Source organism: Diospyros lotus, chromosome 8, assembly GCF_014633365.1.
Source record: "Diospyros lotus cultivar Yz01 chromosome 8, ASM1463336v1, whole genome shotgun sequence".
Classification (NCBI taxonomy): Eukaryota; Viridiplantae; Streptophyta; class Magnoliopsida; order Ericales; family Ebenaceae; genus Diospyros; species Diospyros lotus.
The window spans coordinates 31,812,472-31,834,398 of NC_068345.1; the positions used below are offsets into that span (position 1 = coordinate 31,812,472).

The 21,927-nt window shown below is 36.9% G+C and overlaps 3 protein-coding genes across 5 annotated transcripts in view; 2 read left to right on the top strand and 1 right to left on the bottom strand.

The window, feature by feature from the left end:
* LOC127808461 (uncharacterized) overlaps window positions 1-8,976 on the top strand; it is a 68,983-nt gene extending 60,007 nt beyond the window's left edge. Inside the window, exon 15 of the mRNA XM_052347018.1 lies at window positions 8,628-8,976. Within this exon, the coding sequence (XP_052202978.1) occupies window positions 8,628-8,685 (58 nt within the window). The 3' untranslated portion in view covers window positions 8,686-8,976. The remainder of the gene's footprint in view (window positions 1-8,627) is intronic.
* A 757-nt stretch (window positions 8,977-9,733) lies between these two features.
* LOC127808456 (phospholipase D delta-like) lies at window positions 9,734-19,948 on the top strand. 3 transcript variants are annotated; one of them, XM_052347004.1, is made up of 10 exons: window positions 9,739-11,105; window positions 14,129-14,245; window positions 15,519-15,713; window positions 16,204-16,485; window positions 16,579-16,656; window positions 16,780-16,927; window positions 17,279-17,427; window positions 17,884-18,054; window positions 18,910-19,110; window positions 19,366-19,948. In XM_052347004.1, the coding sequence occupies exons 1-10, from the start codon at window positions 10,164-10,166 to the stop codon at window positions 19,657-19,659; spliced, it is 2,577 nt and encodes an 858-aa protein (XP_052202964.1). In that variant the 5' UTR covers window positions 9,739-10,163; the 3' UTR covers window positions 19,660-19,948. The 3 variants fall into 3 exon arrangements, with proteins under 3 accessions (XP_052202967.1, XP_052202964.1, XP_052202965.1); XM_052347005.1 differs by having other exon boundaries at window positions 9,740-11,105; window positions 16,579-16,647; XM_052347007.1 differs by lacking the exon at window positions 15,519-15,713 and having other exon boundaries at window positions 9,734-11,105.
* A 643-nt stretch (window positions 19,949-20,591) lies between these two features.
* LOC127808465 (plastocyanin-like) lies at window positions 20,592-21,356 on the bottom strand. The gene has a single exon (XM_052347026.1). The coding sequence runs from the start codon at window positions 21,260-21,262 to the stop codon at window positions 20,756-20,758; it is 507 nt and encodes a 168-aa protein (XP_052202986.1). The 5' UTR covers window positions 21,263-21,356; the 3' UTR covers window positions 20,592-20,755.
* Between the last annotated feature and the right edge of the window lie 571 nt (window positions 21,357-21,927).

Below are 21,927 nucleotides of genomic sequence, written 5' to 3' on the forward strand. Positions count from 1 at the left end.
TATATTTATTAAATTATATATTTACAAATATATTATTATAAATGTATGTAATAACCCCATCCCCTCCCCCCCCGCGGCAAAGAACAACACACCAAGAAACCCATGTTTCTGCTCTCTTTCTCTCTCTCCAAACCCTAAACCAGTTGTTACTGATACCTTCTTCTCGATTACTTTTTTCATAACCTAAGCCCAAAGAAGAAAGAGATAAGAGGCCCTATGAAAAATATGATTAGAAATCCATAATAGAGTCCGACCACAATAATCGAAATTAATTATTTTCATGCATCAGGATACTAGATTACCTAGTAGAAAAGATTTAAGAATCATCACAAACCCCCTTTTTTTCTTTTCTATTGCAATTTCTATATTATTATATGATGATTTTTAAACTTTTCATATAAAGAGATAAACTAGAAATGACATCAGTTATATTTGATATTTTACTCTTGTAATCAAAATAGTTTTGATAATGACAAATAATATAATTTTCATTGAATATGGAATTCATGTATTAAATGTATACTATGCTTTCAAAAATCAATTTTATGAAGTATCTCAAAAAGAAATGAAGGTGGGATATTTTAAATCTAAAGGGTTTATTTGAATCAAAAACTCAAATTAAATTGGTTTAACTTGTTTTTGAAATATCTCAAAATATTTCAAACCTAAAACAAAACAAGTCTATTAACTAGTTAACAAGGTTTCAAGATTATTATGCATCTATTGATAAAATATAAATTGGTCGACTAACAGTATGCTCAATATTGTAAAATTAATTTTAAAACTTGATTTGGTCAACTAAGCTATAGGCTCTGTCGACCAACAGCATGCATGTTTTTGACTTGGTCAACTAAGCTATAAGTTTTATTGACTAACAGTGTTTATGTGCTGATTTGGTCGACTAACTCTTTTAGTCTGTTGACAGAAGAATAGATTTAGTCGACTAAGTGCCATGCTTATTTATGTCTTGGTTGACTAAGTGTTATGTTATTTTTATGAATTGGTCAACCAGGTTATTTTGCCTGTCGACTAAACTTGTTATTTTGCTTGATTCTGTCGACTAACTATTTTTATCTGTCGACTAAGTCTCTTTTGCAGAAATCATAAAATTAGTTTTTATTGCATTAAATGCTCGACCAACCATCCCAACGGCTCGATTTTTGGATTTTTCCACCATCAACTATATATAGATGGTTGAAGACATGTTGAAGCTTTTAGAGAACCATTTATTACTATCAACTACGGAGCATTCACTTTGTAATCACACTTTCAATTTGTACTCTCTCTTGTTTTTCATTTCTAGACTTTGCATTCAATTGTTTCATTCATTAACAATCTCGCATTTATTGTAGAGAGGGTTTGTATTAAGAGTTTTTAACTCTTAGATTTATTGTCGTTGTATTCATTACAGTTTACCTAGCTTGGCTAGAGGTCCTACGGTTGTAGGAGGGATTGTAATATTAATAGTCGCAGACTAAAGAACCTACTTGTCTAAGTAGAGGGTTTTTGATTAGTAAAGTGATTTGAAAATCCTTAGTTGTCAAGTAAGGTAGTGGATTAGGCTTGGAAGGCCGAAACACTATAAATCATGTGTCCTCCTACTTATTGATTTATTTTTCTTATTTTCTTATACAATCAAGCTATCACAAGTTTTATGTGTGGTTATCCAAAATCAGTTCATTGAAAAATTAAGCTGGAATCAAAAAGCATTCAACGTTTTGTTAAATAATTTTTATTCACCCCATCTTGGGTGCTAATGCCATTATATCAATATCAATGACACAAAGGGATATTAAATGAATGGAATTGGGATATGGATGGAATATGATAAATAGAATTACTTTGAGGTTCCCTATGAGAGGCATGGAAAGGAGCCATGCGAAAAAGTTATGGGAGTTACGAAGGAAGCTTCTAGCTCATATTGATCATGGATTGAGAAACCTCTTCCTCTTCCTCTCTCTCCTATCTTTTTCTCTTTTGACCTTCCGTTCTCGTTGCTCTTCTTCTACAGCAATCCATTTTCTTTGGTGAATGACCACAGTCTGCAGTTTTGCTACAATGCATTCTCCAATGATGCAAGCCCTAGCCATGTCCTACCGATTCAATCCATCTGTTCGTCAAATACATCACTCACCCGGCCACCGCCATTTTAGTTCGAAGCTCTTCCTCTACTGCCTACTTTCCTTTCATTTGTTTTTTGCAATGTTGTTATCTCCATTCTTCGTATCTAGGTCGTTCTCCATTTCTCTTTGTATTTATGTGTGTGTGTGTCTCTTTCCAATTCTGAAATTTTGTAGTGGAGTGATTCTTTTTTAAGCTTGCAGCCACTAACTTGCTTAAGTTGTTGTTCTGTAAAGAAAAAGATTTTATTTTCTATGAAAATTAAATTGTTGCGCAGATGCAGAGATGCGAAGTTTTGTGTTTTGTCATTTTCATTTTTTTGAAATGTTCCTTTGCAATTAGTGGTGGCGAGCCCGAGCTCGGTTCTTGTTAACTGAGCTTGAGCCTGAGTTCAGGTATGCTAAGCCCGAGTCGAACTTATCAAGGCTCAACTCGATTGCAACTCAAATTAGGACTAAGATTCTTATAGATAACATTTATCCTAATTTTTCCTAATTCGATTGGATTTAGAATTGTTATAGATAGCGTTTATCTCTTATAAATAACGTTTATCTTTTTTTTTATATATAATTTTTTTATAGATGATTGTTTATTTAAATATTTTGAAATTCTTTTAAAATTAAGAATTTTTTATGGATAATTATTTATTTTTTCTTGAACTATCTGAAGGAATTTTTGAATGTCAAAGTTATGTAGTTTATCTGTTTGTGTAGGACTCCCCATATATAAAAGTTAATGCACTTTATCTAAAAAATTATTTTGGATTTTCCAACTTTTTTAGTCTTACATATGACACAACACAATTCTTTTTGGATATAGACGTTGGTTGAAATGATAAATATTAACTAGCAAGGCAATTGGTTTCAACTGTCAATTCATGGATAACCCAATCGAGAAGAAACCACTTAAGTTAAAGCTCCAGGATAAGGTGTCAATGTCACCTTAAAAAAATTTCCTTAAGAAACCAAATTTCCTTAGGAAAGCTCCCATATAAAAAGTAAACTGCTCCAGGATAAGGTGTCACTATCACGATGCAAGGCCAACCAGTAGAGCATTTGATCAAATTTAAAAAATGCAACAACCTCGAAACCATTCAAACTTGAAGCATTTTGTTTTGGTTCCTTCTTCGTTTGTTTGTTCTCCCTTTTGTTTTTTGTTTTTTTCTCTTGCCCTAATGTGTGAGAGTGGATCCATTAGACCTTGTCTATAGAAATCGAATTTACCTTGCGTTCTTCTCCATCCCGATCGTCGAGTTTTGCTTTTGTTCGAGAGTTTCTCTCTTTTGTTCTTGTTTTTATTTATGGGCGTAAAAACAATATCAATTGAAATGCCAAGAAAGACTTATATATAAAAGAGAAAATGATGGCAGCCACTTGATTGAGAGTTTCCAATATGATGATCATTGGCTTAAAAATAACCGACCTCATAACATAATATATAAACCAAATGCAACATGAAATGCAAATCAAATGAAATTCAAATATATATAAAATATATCAATTTATTTTGAATCATAAATCAATAACAGATAATTAACTAATACTTCCAAATTCAATTATTTCCGGGATATAGAACTTGGTTGAAATGATAAATATTAACTAGCAAGGCAATTGCTTTCAACTATCAATTCGTGGATAACCCAATCGAGAAAATATTCGCTAATTTGGATGGATCCATTAGACCTTGTGCACAGTGGGAATGCTAGGGCTTGTTAAGGGTATTGGACATCTGTGAGTGTGACTGCAGATAGCCACACCATCAAATTGCACATGTGATCCTGATCCATGGTTTCTGCTCATGTGGCACCATGTAGGCCCCCATTACTGCTACTGGCGCTAGCATGCCTATTTAAATCTGCTTGTGGGCATGAGATCTATGGTTTCTGCTCACCGGCCACCATCCAGACACGCATAACTGGCGCTAGCATGCTAATTTAAATGTGCATGGGAGCACATGCCTCTGTTCTAGGTATAGGTAATATGTATGCCCATGTGACTTATTTGTGTCTGTTGAAACTGATGAGAAGTCGAAATCACTCGTACAGTTTTTATTAAATCCATCAAAGCTTAAATATAAGAGATTTGTAACTAAATCAGCTACTAATCTGAAAATTTGCTACAAATTCTCCCATAATCAACTATAGTCTTTCAACAGAAAGCTAAATTTATGCAACTAAACTTGACTTGATAAGCACATAACAAACTCCTAAAAAATCTATAAGAAAAGAAAAAATAACAACCTCCTAAACTCATGGATGTGTCAACAACTAAAGCATAATTATCAACACTCCTCCTTGCTTTGGTGACTTCATACACCAAGCCTAGCCCTTAGAGTTTCAAATTTGTCCCTGGGCAAAGCTTTAGTGAAGATATCAGCTAACTAATCATTAGTTCTGCAATGTAGCAGAATAACTTCTTCTAGCTTTTGCACTTCTCGAATGAAATAAAGTTTAATATTGAAATGTTTTGTCTTTCCAAGAAACACTGGGTCATTTGAGATAGATATGGTTGCTTAATTGTCAATATAAATCTATGTCCTCTCCTTTTGTTCTAGCTGTAAATCAACTAGAAGCTTTCTTAGCCACAAAGCTTGATTCACTGTTGTTGTAGTTGCTATGAACTCAACTTCAGCAGTAAACTATGCAACTATATCTTGCTTCTTTGAGCACCATGAGAAAATCTCTGAACCAAGTGTGAAACAATACCTAGAAATACTCTTCATGTCATCCACAGATCTTCCCCAATCTGAATCAATATACCCTAGCAGCTTGAGCTCCTAATTATGACTGTATTGAATTCCATAATCTAGAGTTCCCTTGACATACCTTAGCACACGCTTAATAGCCTTGAGATAAGACTCTTTTGCACAATGCAGGAACCTAGATAAAACATTGATCGCCTGAAAAATATCAGGACGTGTTACAGACAAGTACATTAGGCAGCCTATCAGACTTTTGTAGCTATGTTCATCAGCTTTCTCAGCTCCATCTTCTTTGCATAACTTTTCCTTTTTATTCATAGGAGTGGCCATGGGTTTGGAATCTTCCAACTTAAACTTCCTTAGAATCTCCTTAGCATATTTTTGTTGGCTCACAAAGATTCCTTGCTGATCTTGTTTAACCTCCATTCCAAGGAAGTAGGTCATCATTCCAAGGTCTGTCATCTCAAAAACCTTCCCCATATCTTCTTTAAACTCTTCAACAAGCTTGACATTGCTTCCTGTTACTAAAAGATCATCAACATATAGGGACACAATCAAGATGTCAGCATTCGAACTCTTAGCATATAATGTGGATTCACTTAGACTTTTAGCAAACCCAAACTCTTTGAGATAGTCGTCAATTTTGTTGTACCAAACCCTAGAGGTTTGTTTTAAACCATACAATTCCCTTTTCAGTAGACATACTTTATCCTCATGCCCCTTCTTTGCAAAGCCTTCTAGTTGTTCAACAAAAATCTCCTCTTGCATGTAGCCATTTAGGAAGGTAGATTTGACATCTAATTGGCATACCTTCAATTGTTTTTGACCTGCCATGGCCAAAAGCAATCTACTAGTGTCTAGCCTTGCAACAGGAGCAAAAGTTTATGAAAAATCAACTCCTGATACTTGTGCAAAGCCTTTAACTACTAACATAGCCTTATGTTTATTGATGGAGCCATCTGCATTCAACTTGGTTCTAAAAACCCACTTCACACCAATCACATTTCTATTTTGAGGTCTGTCTACCAACTCCCATGTTTGATTTTTCTCTATCATTGACATCTCCTCCTTCATTGCATCCTTCCATTTGGGGTCATTTTTCGCTTCACTGAAAGTTGCTGGTACTAATATTGCAACACTGCATCTTTGGTAAATATTAGTGAGAAATCTGGTTCCTCTAACTGGTGGATCACCAAAATTTCATTCGGAATTAGCTCAGGTAGAATAGTTTTCTTTGCTTCATTTTTTTTCCAACACCATTTCTCATCGTCAACAAAATGAACATCCCTGCTTATTAGAATCTTTCCAATCTCAGGTTGAAAGACTCTATATGCCTTTGATTGTGAGCTATAGCCAATGAAAATAGCAGGTTCTGCCTTCTTGTCCGGTTTATCCCTCTTTACCTATGGAATATAAGTAAAACAAAGATAACCAAACACCTTAAGATTCATAACTTGAGGCTTACTGTCAAACCAAGACTCATATGGTGTTTTTCCTTCTACTGCCTTTGTAAGCAGTCTGTTGAGGAGAAATATAGTAGTGCTAGCTGCCTCTGCCCAAAAACTTTCAGAAAGATCCTTCTCATGAAGGAGGCACCTCACCATCTCACCAATAGTTTTGTTTTTCCTTTCACTTACTCCATTTTTCTATGGAAAGTAAGGAGTAGTGAATTGATGCTCTATACCAGCCTCTTCACAAAACTGAGTAAACTGGTTTGAGATGTACTATGTCCCATTGTCAGATCGAATCGCTTTGATCTTGCATCTACTCTGATTCTCAATCCAAGTCTTGAATCTCTAAAAAATACCTGCAACTTCAGACTTAAACCTGAGAAAATAAATCTAGCTTATCCTTGTAAAATCATCAATGAAAGCTATATAATATCCACTCCTTTTCAGTGATGGTTCAATCTTTGGTCCACTCAAATCAGTGTGAATGAGATGCAATTTTTTTGTTGCCTTCCAAGCCTGTTGTGGAGACGACAACCTTGTTTGCTTACCAAATTGGCAAGCTCTACAACTTGGTAAATGCTCAACCAAAGGTGGCAATCCCTGCACCATTTCTTTTGTCCTCATCAACAATAGTGCTGCTTGATTGAAATGTCCCAACCTCTTATGCTATAACTCAATTGTTTGTTCTAAAATATTGTAGGCATCATGTTCCTCTTTCATAAGATCCAAAGAGAAACTTTTGTTCTTCATCTTTACTCGAAACAGTTCATTTCCCTCTACATCCTTTATCAAACACATCTTATTTTCAAATAGGACTTTGTATCCTTTTTCAAGTAGTTGTCCAACACTTAAAAGATTTTTATTAATATCAGGAACATAATAAACATTAGGTATAAGCTTAGGTGGTAGTTGACTTGCTTAGTTCCTGAAACAACTCCTCATCATCTGTTATGTGATTAGTACAACCACTGTCCACCAACCAACATTCTCCAGAGCTAACAATGGAAAAACAGGTAGCTACAAACAATTGTTCCTGCTCTTGCTCTTGTTGATCTGTTACTTGTGCACCTGCCTACTGCTGTTGAGTTTTGTTCTTGCAGATCTTAGCAATATGACCTAATTTCTAGCATTTGTGACACTTCACTTCAGGTCTCCTCCAACACTTAAAAGGAGAATAACCTTTTTTTTCATAGTGCTGGCATGGTGGATAATTTGATTTGTCTGCTCCCCCAGGTGTGATTGAATTGCAAGGCTGATCAACATTTCCTTTCTTCCCCTGCTTCTTCTTGCCCTTGATCTGCAATTTGGCCTGTAAAGCCCCTTCAACAGCTTCTTCTTGCCTCATAAGTCTTCTCTGCTCTTGTGCCTGAAAAGCATTCAACAATTCTGCCAAAGAAATGCTGGACAAATCCTTTTAGTTCTCCAAAGCATAAATTGTTGATTCAAAATGTTCTGAAAGAGTAACCAGAATCTTTTGAACTATTCTAGAGTCAAGAAACTCACCACCAAGTACCCTTACCTTATTTGCTATGCAAAGAAGCTTATCAGAATACTCTTGCACGGTTTCTGAGTCTTTCATTCTTTGCATCTCAAACTCTCTAATTAGGTTCAGCATTTACATCCCTTTGATCTTCTCATTTCCCTCATACTCTTTCTTGAGAAAATCCCAAATTGCCTTTGCTGACTTGAGAGTCATAATCTTGGTAAAGATAGTTGATGAAATTGCTATAAAAAGGCAAGCTTTTCCCTTGGATTTCTTCTGCTTCTTTTCTTTGTGAGTTATGATCTATGCCATTATTGGATTCTCTAGTAAAGGTGGAACTTCGTAGTCCTCTTCCACTGTTTCCCAAAGATCATTGGCTTTCAAGTAGACTTCCATCCTTACAGCATTCGCTAGTTTTCTCCCTCGAACACAGGAGGTGTTGCAGCTATAAAGGATGTCTCAAATTGCATTTTTACACTCACAAGGTCCCTCAAGATATGACTAGCTCCAATACCAATGTTGAAACTGATAAGAAGCTAAAATCACTCACATAGTTTTTATTAAATCCACCAAAACTTAAATACAAGAGATTTGTAACTAAATTAACTGCTAATCCTGAAAACCTGCTACAAATTCTCCCATAATCAGCTATAGTCTTTCAACACAAAGCTAAATTTATGCAACTAAACTTGACTTGATAAGCACATAACAAACTCCTAAAAAATCTGGGACAAAAGAAAAAATAACAACCACCTAAACTCATGGATGAGTCAGCAACTAAAGCATAATTATCAACAGTGTCCCTTTTTTTCTTGGATTGTGGATTCGATGGTTGTGCAGGTGATAGCGCTGGTTCAGGGCTTAATGATAAGGTCAGCTCCTCCGGTTTCAAACTCCAAATTTGGCAATTGCAACTGCATGGAGCCTTGACTTCTGCTAATGAAGAGTAGATTCATCCTTCATCTGCTCAAATCAGAAGCTTTTTCCTTGTTGGCATTGCATATTTGTGTCGATCGGTGCAAACTCCTTAGTTATTCAAGCCTCTTGTTCATAAGAAATACTTAAATGCAGTTAGTTTTCCAAGTTAGTTCAACCCGTCGACACGCCAAAGTTCCCCAATTTCAGGAGTACACTGAGCATGAAAAAGCGCCCGATGATGGTAGCATAGGATGCAGTCTGTTGGCATTTAACTAATTATAAGATGCCTGTATTTTTTTATCACTGGGAATATGAATACCTGTTGTATTCCATAATCTAGAACCTGTCGGTATTAGCTGTAATTTTTTATTTTCCTTTTTGTTCTGATTCAATGTCTGTATTAGTTAATGTGAATGTGTTGCTTTCACTACGCATAGTCATGCACAGGTTTTCTTTGCAGCAGATAACAGATAATTAACAACACTTCCAAATTCAATTATTTCCAGGATATAGACATAGACGTTGGTTGAAATGATAAATATTAACTAGCAAGGCAATTGGTTTCAACTGTCAATTCATAGATAACCCAATCGAGAAAAGATTCGCTAATTTGGATGGATCCATTAGACCTGTTTTCTTGTTTTGGGGTTGAGATTCAAAAAGATAATATTAAAACTGATTTGCGAAAGTGAATGCTTCCCCAACTAAACTTTCTTGGAAGCCAACTACGTACTTTCCATCTGTCGAAAGAACTATATTTTATATAGTAATTATTCCAACTTGTTTAGTCATCGAAAACACAAAACAAATATCAGAGAGCAAATCAGAGGTGCCCACACTCTGCAAGTCTCTTCTTCAGTGAAATCCTTGCATTAAATATACAGCATTACGAACGATTGAGACTCGAAGATTTTTTTAGCAGAATAAAAAAGTTTGTTTTAAAGAATTTGGTTTAAAAATACATTAATTGGGTAGTTTTAAAGAAACGATAACAAAGAAAAACGTAAAGAAAAGAATTCATCCCCAAACGATGCCTTAAAAGAACAAGATGGCGTATGTAAAATTGGCTTCTTTCATTATCGTATCTTAAAGAAAGGAATGAAAATTCCCGATCGGATCATCACTTGGATCCGACGGATTCTTGGTCCACGTGTCAGCACAATAATTGCAGGAGGGAGAGAGGAACACCAGATTATCTCATCGCATCTTCAATTTCATCCTTTTCTGTTCTGCGTTGAATTACCGCCTCGTAGCCGTTGGGCCACGGCGGAGAAACCAACGGAACCAACCCCCATTTTCCAAAGTCGTAACGGTTGCGCATTTGCTCAGGCCACGCCCAAGCCTCGTGTCTCTTCACGCATTTCATCGAACACCTATCGAACGATTAAACCATTCGGTCGTTCTACATACGGTTTTGTTTTTTTTTTTTTTTTTTTCGATTTCGAATTTGTACGTGATTGTGAAGCCACGCTGTGGTGGATAATTAGATTATGAAAATGGAGGAAAGTAATCATTATGAGCAGGAGGAGGAGGTGATTTATCTTCACGGCGATCTCGATCTGACGATCATAGGAGCTCGGAGCTTGCCGAACATGGACTTGATGACGGAGCGCCTCCGACGCTGCTTCAGCGTCTTGGAGGCCTGCCGGAAACCTTTCGCCGGCCGGAAGAAACATCAGCCCCACCACCACCACAGCAAGATCATTACGAGCGATCCTTATGTAACGGTCTGCCTAAGGGGAGCCACGGTGGCTCGCACGCGCGTCATCTCCAACAACCAAAATCCGATGTGGAACGAGCATTTCAAGGTCCCTCTCGCTCATCCGGTCACGCACGTGGAGTTCTACGTCAAGGACAACGACGTGTTCGGCGCCGATCTGATCGGCGTCGCCTCCGTGCCGGCTCAGAGAATCAAGTCCGGCGAGCTCATCGATGATTGGTTTCCCATCATCGGAGCCTGTGGCAAGCCGCCGAAGCCGAACGCCGCCGTCCACCTCCAGATGAAGTTTACGCAATGCGAAGACAATCCTGCGTACAATAATCACTGGATCTCGGACGATCCCGCCCGTTTCGAGGTTAAACAGAGCTATTTTCCGGTGAGACACGGCGGTTCTGTGACTCTATATCAGGACGCGCATGTTCCGGATGATATGCTTCCGAAGATTGAATTGGATGATGAAATGGTGTTCAGAAACGAGAAATGCTGGGAAGATATATGCCATGCAATACTAGAGGCACATCATTTGGTGTATATAGTGGGCTGGTCAATTTACCATAAGGTGAGGCTGGTTAGGGAGCCGAGCAAGCCGTTGCCGAGTGGCGGGAATCTCATCCTGGGAGATTTGCTCAAGTATAAGTCGGAAGAAGGGGTTCGAGTTCTTTTGTTGGTTTGGGACGACAAGACTTCCCATAGCAAGTTCTTCATTAATACGGTACTAATCTGGCCTTATTCTTGCTCCGTAAATGCAACTTTCTGTTTTCCTTTTATGAATGAAGGGGCACCATTTGCTGAATGCATTACTAGTTAGTTAGGCATTTTCATGGCAGCGAAATTGTGATGATTTGTATATCTGTGCTTTTGGTTAGATTATTAGATCTAGCTTTACCAAATGTTTTATTAATTTGCCAAATTTAATATCTTTTTCTGACTAAATCAGCTCAAATTTTCCCAACTTTATGTGCACATGATATAACCATTTGAATTCCGCATTAATTTCTATTAGTTTACTTGTAAAAACTAATGAAATTAGCCAGTCTATTTGCATCATATACTGTTAACTGAAGTATCAGGAGAAGAGTAAGCTTATTTGTTGAAGGGAAAACATGTATCATTAAGATTTCCGTTCAGATCATTTTGTAATTTAACATGGTGAAAGTTCAGTTTGTAGGTTGGATTTAAGCTACTTAAGGGAAGGATTTTGGCAAAAGAATATTAGAAGTTGATACTTACAGGGTCTTGAAATAGTATAAACCCTTGGGCAGCTTTATGTGGTGTTTAGTGCTAATTGCGTCTTCTTGTATAAATAAGATGTTAAAATCAGCTAGTGATAAGCTTTACGGTACGGTCAGTTTATGAAAATTCTGCTGTAGTTTTATGAGAACGACATTTTTGTTGCTTCTGCCGACTTATATTTGGTAAACCAGATATTTCCAGAAGCAATTGCCATAAATTTAAAGAAATTATCTGAACTTTCCATAGCACCCCTTTCGTTAAGTGATAACTACGAGCAAGTTACATACACGGTGAGAAAATTTGTAATCCTTCAATTTAGTCAGTTTGTGTAGCATTTAGCGGGAGTTTCTAAGACATTGAACACTTCGAAAGTGTACAGAATTTTTTTGGAAATAGAAAACATTACAAATATCCTTTCAATTAGAATACTGATAAGTGGCCCGAAAATTAGAGCTGAAGAGATATCACAACCCAAGCAAGGGTAGAATGGGAATTTTACCCAGTCAGTGCATCTCTTCGGCCCACATTTTCGGGCGGCCCACACCTATCACGGTCCTTCAATTTAATATCTTCTACTTTTGTGATTAAAGGCAATAAGTACAACTTTATGAAAAGAAAATTATTCTGGTATGAGATGTGACTTGCTCGGTGTAAATTATTATATTTATTTATAACAGATGATATATTTATTTTAATTTGTTGAGGAAGAAAAGGCTTAATACATATCGTCAAAAATTAAAAAATATAACATTTAATTTTTTATATACAGAGTATCAACATTCAGTATCTTGACTATTTAAATATTTGTTTTAAGTATTTATCATAACGAAACATTAGTACATGTATGAACGTGCATGTTTCTATAAGTGACACGCCACGTGGATGATCCATTAGTAATATTTGAATAAGTTGATTGGTTTGTTGTGCTCCCTCAACAATTAAAAAATATGTCATTTGGTTCTTTATATGTAAAATATTAAAATTATATATCTCAGTTATTAAAAATTGTTGTTTTAAATCCGTACCTGACACACGATAAAGGATATAAAAGAGAGAGAGAGAGCAATGGAATCAAGTTCACCAAAAGACATGATGGAAATTAGTTTTGTTATATTTTATGATTGAGAATAGGAAAAGGTAACGTTTTTTTGGGTTAGTGATCCAAAGATTTATATGGTTGGGATTTAAGGTTTTTTAAAGTTGTGAATAATTTGGTCTTTTCCTATCAAGGTAAATTTTGATGTATCTCGCTGACGTGACTTTTTTATAACATGTCACTTTCTCTTTTCTACATCTATGTTTTATGTGGCGTAGATAACAACTTTGATTACTCTCAATTAATGTAAAGATTGTAATAATTTTTAATAGTTGAGATACATACTCTTAGCATTTTTGTATATTAGGGATCAAACACTATATTTTTTAATTGTTCAAAAAGCACAACAAATCAGTCAGTCTATTCAAATACTGCCAACTGACCATTCACGTAGCATGTCACTCCCTAAAACAGGCACATTTATATACGCGCTAACATTCTATCATAGTAAAGACTTAAAGTAATAATTTTTAATAATTGAGATATCGAATCTTGACGTTTTGCACATTAAAGACTAAACATTATATTTTTTAATTGTTGAGTGGACACTGGTAAAAAAAAAATGATCATAGAGTCTTAGACTTTTTATTAGTATCTCCCAGATAAGCATTTCAACATATTTAGACAGACAAGGAATGGGAAATGTCATTTTTTTTTTTTTTTTTGGCAAGAACCTCATATTTTGCTGATTCTCTCCAGATTGAGACTTTGTATTTATTCTGTTCGCTCCTAAAAGTTGAAGCAAATAAACAAATATTCAACAATAATAGGAACCCTAGTTATAATGACCATAATATTTTTATGACCTGAAAGTACTCATGTTTTCCGCTTTAAAAACAAAAACAAAAAAACTCTTGTTACAAAAAAGTTGTCTATACTTATCACCAAAAGGAAAAAGTAAGGAAAAGAAAAAGAAAAGTAGTAGTTAATCATTTGGTTAGTAATGACTAACTTGAACATACTGTGGAACAATTTGTCTGTAAACTAAATGATCACCTAAACACTTCTAATATTGAAGGTATTACTCCTTATCAACCTAGATGAAAGATCAGAGTCGTGTTAGGCAGCCTATAGTCGGGTTTTCTTAATGCGGATTCTAAAGATTGGTGATCTAGGAGGCTAGGATTATGTAGTTGAACCCACCTAATCGAATTAAAGCTTGGTGTAGTTAATCTGAGTCATGTATTCTTGGTTTGACCTTGTATTAGACATTCTTTATTGGGGCTTGTTTTCATGTGAAGAGCTTCTTTCTTCAGGTGCAAGTTTGTGGGGGGTAAAAATGCTGCCTCCAACTTAGTGCACAATTCAAGTGGCGTTGCCCTTGATTAAAGTAGTCCATTTTATTTTTTATTGATGTTAGTTGAGCTTAGTTATTCTCCATGTTAATTGCAAGATGCTGTGTGCAGGCAGGAGTAATGCAAACTCATGATGAAGAAACTCGGAAGTTTTTCAAGCACTCTTCTGTCAATTGTGTGTTGTCACCTCGATATGCAAGCAATAAGCTCAGTATTTTCAAGCAACAGGCAAGCTTCACCCTGTGGTTCAGTAATTGATTTGCTTTCTAGTGAAGTATCAAATTAAATGGTCTCAACAAAATGCTTGCTTTGATATTACATAATCGGGTTTCAACTCCTATGGAGCTATAAACGTCTGCATCTGCTATCACCGCTTCAAATGGCTAAATAATGGCATACATGTCTTCTGGGTACAATTGTAGTTGGCAAAGTTTTTCCTCCCTGTTTGCTTATCAAATTTCTTTGTTTAAATATTATATCAAGTTGAGGTTCATTATAGTGAAAGGATACCGTGAACAACAAAATGCAGCACGTGCCCACATTTGAAGGGGGCCGGGGGTTGATGATGCTTTTATGTCTTCCTCCAACCAGAAAACAAAGTAACCCAAGATGGAGTAGGAAGTCCACAAGATTGATGTCTGTTTAGTGTTATTCCTTCTCTGTTTTCTTGGATTTGGCACTTTACTAACTACTGCTGTGAGATATAATATCAAAGATCTCGACAACTTCTCTCATCAAGATTGTTTCCTTGTTGCATTAGAAGTTAGAATATAGTACCTTATCAGATTCTATCTTGGTGGTTTTGGTGAACTATGAACTTCTGCAAATTTTTACTTGAGAATATGGCTCAACAAGCTATAGAATGGGTGGCAGGGTTCAGTCTTGGCATTTAGAACGGCTTAAAGCCTTAGTTTCCTCATCATTTGGAACCTTCAAGATATATGATTGCAAACTTTTAATTACCAAACTACTAGCTCTTAGGGAAGAGCGAAATTGTCAGTTGTATTATGTAATTATCCAATTTCTCTCCTCTCTCACTTCTGTTGATATACCCTGCTGCCATACTCCTTCAGAAGGCTTTCTTATGGTGGTAGTATTTTTTTTTTCTTTTTTTTTTACTGTCTTAACCTTTAGGAAGGTGATGATCTCTAACATGCATATGAAAATAGCTTCTCGTGCTTAGTTGGATAACCTATGTAACAATTTCCATCTGAATGAGGTTTTCTGGATATGCGAAGCATACATGATCAACTTCAGATTTCAATGCCTCAAGTTCACAGCATAACCTCACCCTCAGGCTACTTATCCTGTGTCTCTCAATGTGATATATGCAGGACAAAGAAATCCTGCTTACATAATGGAATTACTTCACTGGAAAAATCTGCACACACACGAAAACATTAACGACTTCACTACGAAAAACATTAACGACTTCACTTTCACCAATAAAAGATTATATCCCTTAAAAGTATCCTCATATCGTTGTGCATCCAACTTCCAGGTTGTTGGAACTCTTTATACGCACCATCAGAAATGTGTTATTGTGGATACACAAGGCCATGGAAATAACCGGAAGATAAGTGCTTTTATAGGAGGTCTGGACCTTTGTGATGGTCGCTATGATACCCCAGAGCATCGACTATTTCGTGATCTTGGCACTGTATTTCAGGATGATTATCATAATCCAACATTTTCTGTAAGTATTTGTTCCACCTATGCCATATTAGGTCAAATTGCAATGCCAGTTGTGATTAATTGTCAGGTGGTGGTACAGTGGAAAGCAGGTTCCTGCAAGGAATATGCCCGATTAGATAGGATTAGAACTGCCTATTATGATTTATTCATGATCTCCCTGAGTGCTTTCAAGTCTTTGGGAATGAATCTTGCTATGTTCTCTGTTATGAATGTTTGAGCAACTAACATTATGATCGTTAGATAGATGATGAGAACAGCTACTGCTGCTGCTGATCATAAAGTTAGGTGTGAAGGCTGTAATTACTCAAAACGGGGTATAATATTCCTCATTAAACTTATATGCACACGTCATAACAACTGAATAAGTTGCACATATATATTATCTGAAACTAGTTCTCAATATGTTATGCTGATATTCTGCCTTCCTTGAAGAATAGGCCAGTGCTTCTTTCCAGCTGGTATATTGTCTCTCATTTTATTTGTTGTAATAGGCAGGAACTAAGGCTCCAAGGCAACCGTGGCATGATTTGCATTGTAAAATTGAAGGACCTGCTGCATATGATGTCCTCAAAAACTTTGAACAGAGGTGGAAAAAAGCAAAGAAATGGTCAGAGTTTGGACGACATTTCAAGAAAATTTCTCATTGGAATGATGATGCTTTAATAAAGATAGAACGGATATCATGGATACTTAGTCCTTCCTCATCCACTCCAACTGATGATCCTGCGATGTGGGTTTCCAGTGAAGATGATCCTGAAAACTGGCATGTTCAGGTTAACTAATAGCTCAACTTGCCTAAAACAAAGATTCAATCTGACACAAATATCAGAATACTCAATTTCGGTTCATTGTTTCACCGTTAACAGGTTTTTCGATCTATAGATTCAGGTTCTTTGAAAGGTTTTCCTAAACAAGTTCATGCAGCAGAGGCTCAGGTTTTTTCAGTTTACGTTCTAAACCCTGATCTTTTCAATTGTCAAGTTAGCACAATTCTAAATGCTATTAGGTTCATTTATTCTATTCAACGTTCATAACATATTGTACTTGTAAAATTGTTTCTATTGCAGAATCTAGTCTGTGCTAAAAATCTAGTGATAGACAGGAGCATCCAAACAGCATATGTTCAGGCAATAAGAGCGGCGCAGCATTTTATATACATTGAGAATCAATATTTTCTTGGATCTTCATATGCATGGCCATCTTACAAGGATGCAGGTTTGGCACATTATCCAAAAGAACTTGTAAATGTTACCTTGCACAGCTCATATTGATTGCTCAAACGACAGTTACCTGCTATAAGCACATTTTTGTGTAGCACTAGAGGCCTCTGCATTTACATCCATCATTGTCCACACGTAGAACTAGTTTCATAGTTGTTGAATTAACTGTTTCAAATACTATAAAAATGCAGAAATATGGTCCACGGCAGATGTGCAAATCTTGTTTTCCATTTAAACAGTTAATCTTGCTTCATTCTTTAGAAACTATTAAACACATCCATTGTTACCACTTCTTTTTATAATTTCCTTCGGAGATTTATAACATTAAATCTCTTATTTATGAAAGGTGCTGATAATCTAATCCCGATGGAGTTGGCACTGAAGATTGCTAGCAAGATTAGAGCAAAAGAAAGGTTTGCAGTTTATATTGTCATCCCAATGTGGCCAGAGGGTGTTCCATCATCTGCCTCTGTTCAAGAGATTTTGTTTTGGCAGGTACAAATCTTTAAGATATTTAGCATGTGAGGAGATTGATCAAAGCATAGATAAATGCCTAATGCAATTTTAGGGCGCTAAAATTTAATGCAGCAAAAAGAAAAAGAACAAAAAGAAAATATTGACGATTGTCAAAAGTCCAGAAATTTGGGAAAAAGTACTCGTCACCTTTTTCTTTTTGGAATATGCTCTTGGCGAACATTTTAATACAATGTACGGCCCAAGTTGTATCAACTCTTGCATTGTGAATGATCTTATACCATTTCTATAAGCACTGCAAACAGATGCTTTTTATTTTATAGCAGTTCATCTTAATTTAGAATAGGATTGGCAAAAAGTCAGTTCTAACCTTAACTGTCATATTTGTTTCAGATGGATATGTCATTAAATATATAAGTCCTGCTAATAATGTCAGTGGCGCACCATTCGTTTAACTTTATCTCTATGGTTTTGCAGGGACAAACTATGCAAATGATGTACGAGGTTATTGCACAAGAGCTGAAATCCATGCATCTTGACGACGTGCATCCAAGTGACTACCTAAATTTCTATTGCCTTGGAAATCGTGAAGAATGTTCCGAAGAAAATTCAAATTCACGCGGTCAACCTTCCTCCAATGGTGATTCGGTAATTAAGCAAACACTCATTTTCCATAAGTTTAATTATCTGGACCACTAATTGTTGGGGACCTAGTTTCTACTCCATTCACAGCTTGATTCTCCTGCAAATGATGGCCAAACATATCAAAACTATTATGTCCTTCAAATCTGCAATATCTAGTATATAGGATGGCTTTTAATTAAGTTGATAAATATGAAGTGAAAAGGATACAAGTTTTCAGCTATAATGAATTCTATAACCAAAAAAGGGTAAAAAAGAAATAAGGAGAATGAGGAAAGATCTTCAGATACAATTCCCCCTGAACTTGGTACTTGCATATCTGGTTTCAACTAAAAATAATACTCTTGTGCTCAAATATCAATTCAAAATTTTAGGGTAGGCTCTTGTTCTCACTTGTAAAATGAGTGGGCTCTTGTTATTTTTATATTTTCTTCCCTCAAGTCTTGTTGTCATCAGGTGAATTTTACATCATAGTCTTCACCAAAGTTACATCTAGCTGCCAGGATCAATGGGAAATTCATTGATATTCCTGTAACTACCTACGTCTTCACCATGCACCACCACTGCTGTCACATTCTGGTTTACATTTACTCTTCTCTGTCTCCCTCAAATGGTTAGCCTGAATGATTGGTTGATTTTGTTTGGTTTATGGCTCTATGCATATGGCAGGGTAGCTCATTACTAAATTTCTGCAAAGTATTTGATTGATCCAGTAAGTTGCAAGCTGCATACTTAGTAGTCTTGAATAACTGAAATACGCTCTCGAAGTAATGCTGTGAAAGAATAGGCAGATATGAAATTTTGGCATTTACAGATTTATATTCAGAACATGGAACTATGTTTTTCAAACCAAACTTTCAGGTTTCGGCATCACAAAAATTTGGACGGTTTATGATTTACGTACATGCTAAGGGTATGATAGTAGATGACGAGTATGTGATTTTGGGGTCTGCCAATATCAACCAACGATCTATGGCTGGTTCAAGGGACACTGAGATAGCCATGGGCGCATATCAACCCCATCAAACGTGGGCTAAAAAGAAAAAACATCCACACGGCCAGGTTGGTATTCTAATTCTCCTTCTTTGACTTTGGTTTGGAAAAACTGAGTTTGCACATTTGAGAAAAGATTATAGAAGGAATAACTGAACAACAAAGATCAGCGAAGGCCAATGATTTAAATTCTTAAGGATGGCTCAAACTCACTTGTCTGTACAATTGTTAATTGCCTGTTACTGGAAAATGTATGGCTGCTGCACATAGTTGTTTTACCAGCAATTAGTGGGCAATGGAAATCTCATTTGTATTCAACTACAGGTATATGGATACAGAATGTCACTCTGGGCGGAGCACCTAGGAAGGATCGATGAAACCTTCAAGGAGCCCGAAAGTTTGAATTGTGTGAGAAGCATCAATGACATTGCTGAAGATAACTGGAAGAGGTTCACAGCAGAGGAATTCACTCCCTTGAATGGCCACCTTCTCAAATACCCGGTTCACGTGGATGTTAATGGTAAGGTCAGTTCCTTACCCAAACAAGAGAGTTTCCCGGATGTTGGAGGAAAGATTCTTGGAGCTAGGACAAACCTCCCCGACGCGTTAACTACATAGCCTCTTCACTAGTTAAGAATCATTTACATATAATATATATACATTTATATAGTTGGCCGTAACTGTGCTTCGTGCTGGAATAGAGGCGGCAAAATGATCCTGGGTGGCTTAAGCCAAGGGTGGGCTGACAGGTCTTAAAGATGGGATTCTTCACAAACTTTGCATGTAAAGTCTCATGGATTCATAACATGTCTTGTACCCCATAACTTCTTTAGGGAAGAAGAGAATGAAAGAATTTCACTTCTTCGAAACAATTAAAAAGAGGGACAAAGAGACTCCTCATGCTGTATATTTTTATACCAGAAATATAAATGTGATCGTAATGATATACACACATATCACTAGATGGAAATTATATATTGATATAAAAGTAATTAATTATCCTTCATGTCGAGTAAACAAAATGACATCCCACCACATGAGACTTGCTCTTCTAAAAAGGTCTACGGGAGAATTGTGTTTTTTAATGCAGCTTTATCCTTATTTATTCTTCACAACTTGAATCTATAATAACCTTCCATTTCCAGTGACAAAAAAGGCAGCATTTTCGTTACTACCTAGGCTTGCTGTCATTTATGCTCGGTAAATTGATACTGCAAAATTTTTGTACTAAATATTTAAACAGCAACAAACGCAATATCAACACTTAATTCACCATTATAAAACATTTTGTCAGATATAATTTTATGAATGAATTAAGGAGTCACCTGGCTGTCATGCGAGTGTTCTAACGTACATGAGTTTCATTTGCATAATTAGACTGACATTTGAAGCCCTTGCCCTGCTATAGTGCTCCGGATTTAATTACTTTCCTTCAATGACGAAGTTTAATGCCCCATAAACTCGTGCTTATAATTTAGTGATATAATTATTCATCACATATCTATAGAACATTTGATTTCCCAGAACATTTGGAAAGAAAATCAGATGCATTAAACTAATTAATGCGAACCTTTACCATATAAATGCGAAAAATGTCCAGAAAATGAGAAAGGAAGGATGTGCAGGCCATATATAGGCTCATAGTCCAAAACATACACAAACAAACAAAAGTAATTTCGATTTCAATCCCTCAACTAATCATAAAGTAGGATAATTAGTTGACAGTCACCTTGCCAATCATTCCAGCTCCTTGGTGAGGAGAACAGTAGAAGCCGTAAGTTCCTTTCTCGGTCAATGTCACGGCGTAGATTTCGCCGGGGGCATTCAGAAGTTCTTCCTCCGGCATGGAGATCTTCGCAGCGTCCACGCCGCTGGGAACCTCGTCCTCGTCGAACACCACGTTGTGGGGGAACCCAGCATTGTTCTTGAACACAATCTTTTCGCCGGATGGCACCGAGAAGCTGCTTGGCTCGAAGACCAGGCCGCCATCTCCGGAGCCAAGCAGGACCTCGAAGGCCATGGCGTTGCTGGCCAGCATGAGGCTGGCCGCACCCGCGGCGACGGCGACGCCGACTTCCTTGAGTGAAGCCTTGATGGCGCCGACCCTTGGGAGCGAGCTGGCGGGCACCTTGGCGGTGGAGATGGCGGCGGCTCTTGAGGCGCCGGCCTTCAGGCCTGTGAAGGAAGGGATGGCGACGGCGGAGGAGGTGACACTAGCCATTGGGAAGATGGGTTTTCGCGATTGAGTGGGAATCAGAGGAAAAGGATAGGCAGAGAAGGGTTTTTAAGGGGAGGGGAGGTGGGTTTGTGTGGTTTGAGTTGGTGATAGAAAATGCACGGCGAAGAGGAGGGGAGAGTTGAGGTGGAGAAAAGGGTTTATCTCTGATGGATTGGTGTGATTGGTTGGTTGGCTTCGGATGTTATCCTTTCTTGGATGGATGTTTGCGATGTGAGGTGGAAATGTGCAAAGTGCAAGTGGAACGTCCTCTGTGTGAAGTGGCCCAATAGCGTAGATGGCCTTAGGCCTGTACCTTAAACGTGTTAGATTTTAAAATTATCATGATTGTTTTATTATAAAATTTTGTGAATATATCATTTTCAATATGAAAATGAAAATTGGAAGGAAGAGAGGGAACTTGAGTCCAGTTTCTTACTACAAAAAAGTCTGGCCTGGATTCTGTCTGTCCCTAATGAGTGTAATGTAATGGCCACCAGAAATTGGGAGTGAGGCAACTTTCAGCTGCTGCTAGCTTGTGGCCGAGCCGAGCTAGGCCAGGCCTGCTTGTCATGCCATTACCCGGACGGACCAAAGGCAAATGGGATCTTTTTTTAATAATTAGGTGCAAAATTTTATTTGTATAATATTTGTGAATAAATAATATCTCT

Coding starts and splice junctions, on each gene's coding strand:
- LOC127808465 (XM_052347026.1), bottom strand. CDS start 21,262: ATGGCTAGTGTCACCTCCTCCGCCGTCGCCATCCCTTCCTTCACAGGC.
- LOC127808456 (XM_052347004.1), top strand. CDS start 10,164: ATGAAAATGGAGGAAAGTAATCATTATGAGCAGGAGGAGGAGGTGATT. Junction 16,486..16,578: donor CTGAAAACTGGCATGTTCAG/GTTAACTAATAG, acceptor CACCGTTAACAG/GTTTTTCGATCTATAGATTC. Junction 18,055..18,909: donor CTTCCTCCAATGGTGATTCG/GTAATTAAGCAA, acceptor CCAAACTTTCAG/GTTTCGGCATCACAAAAATT.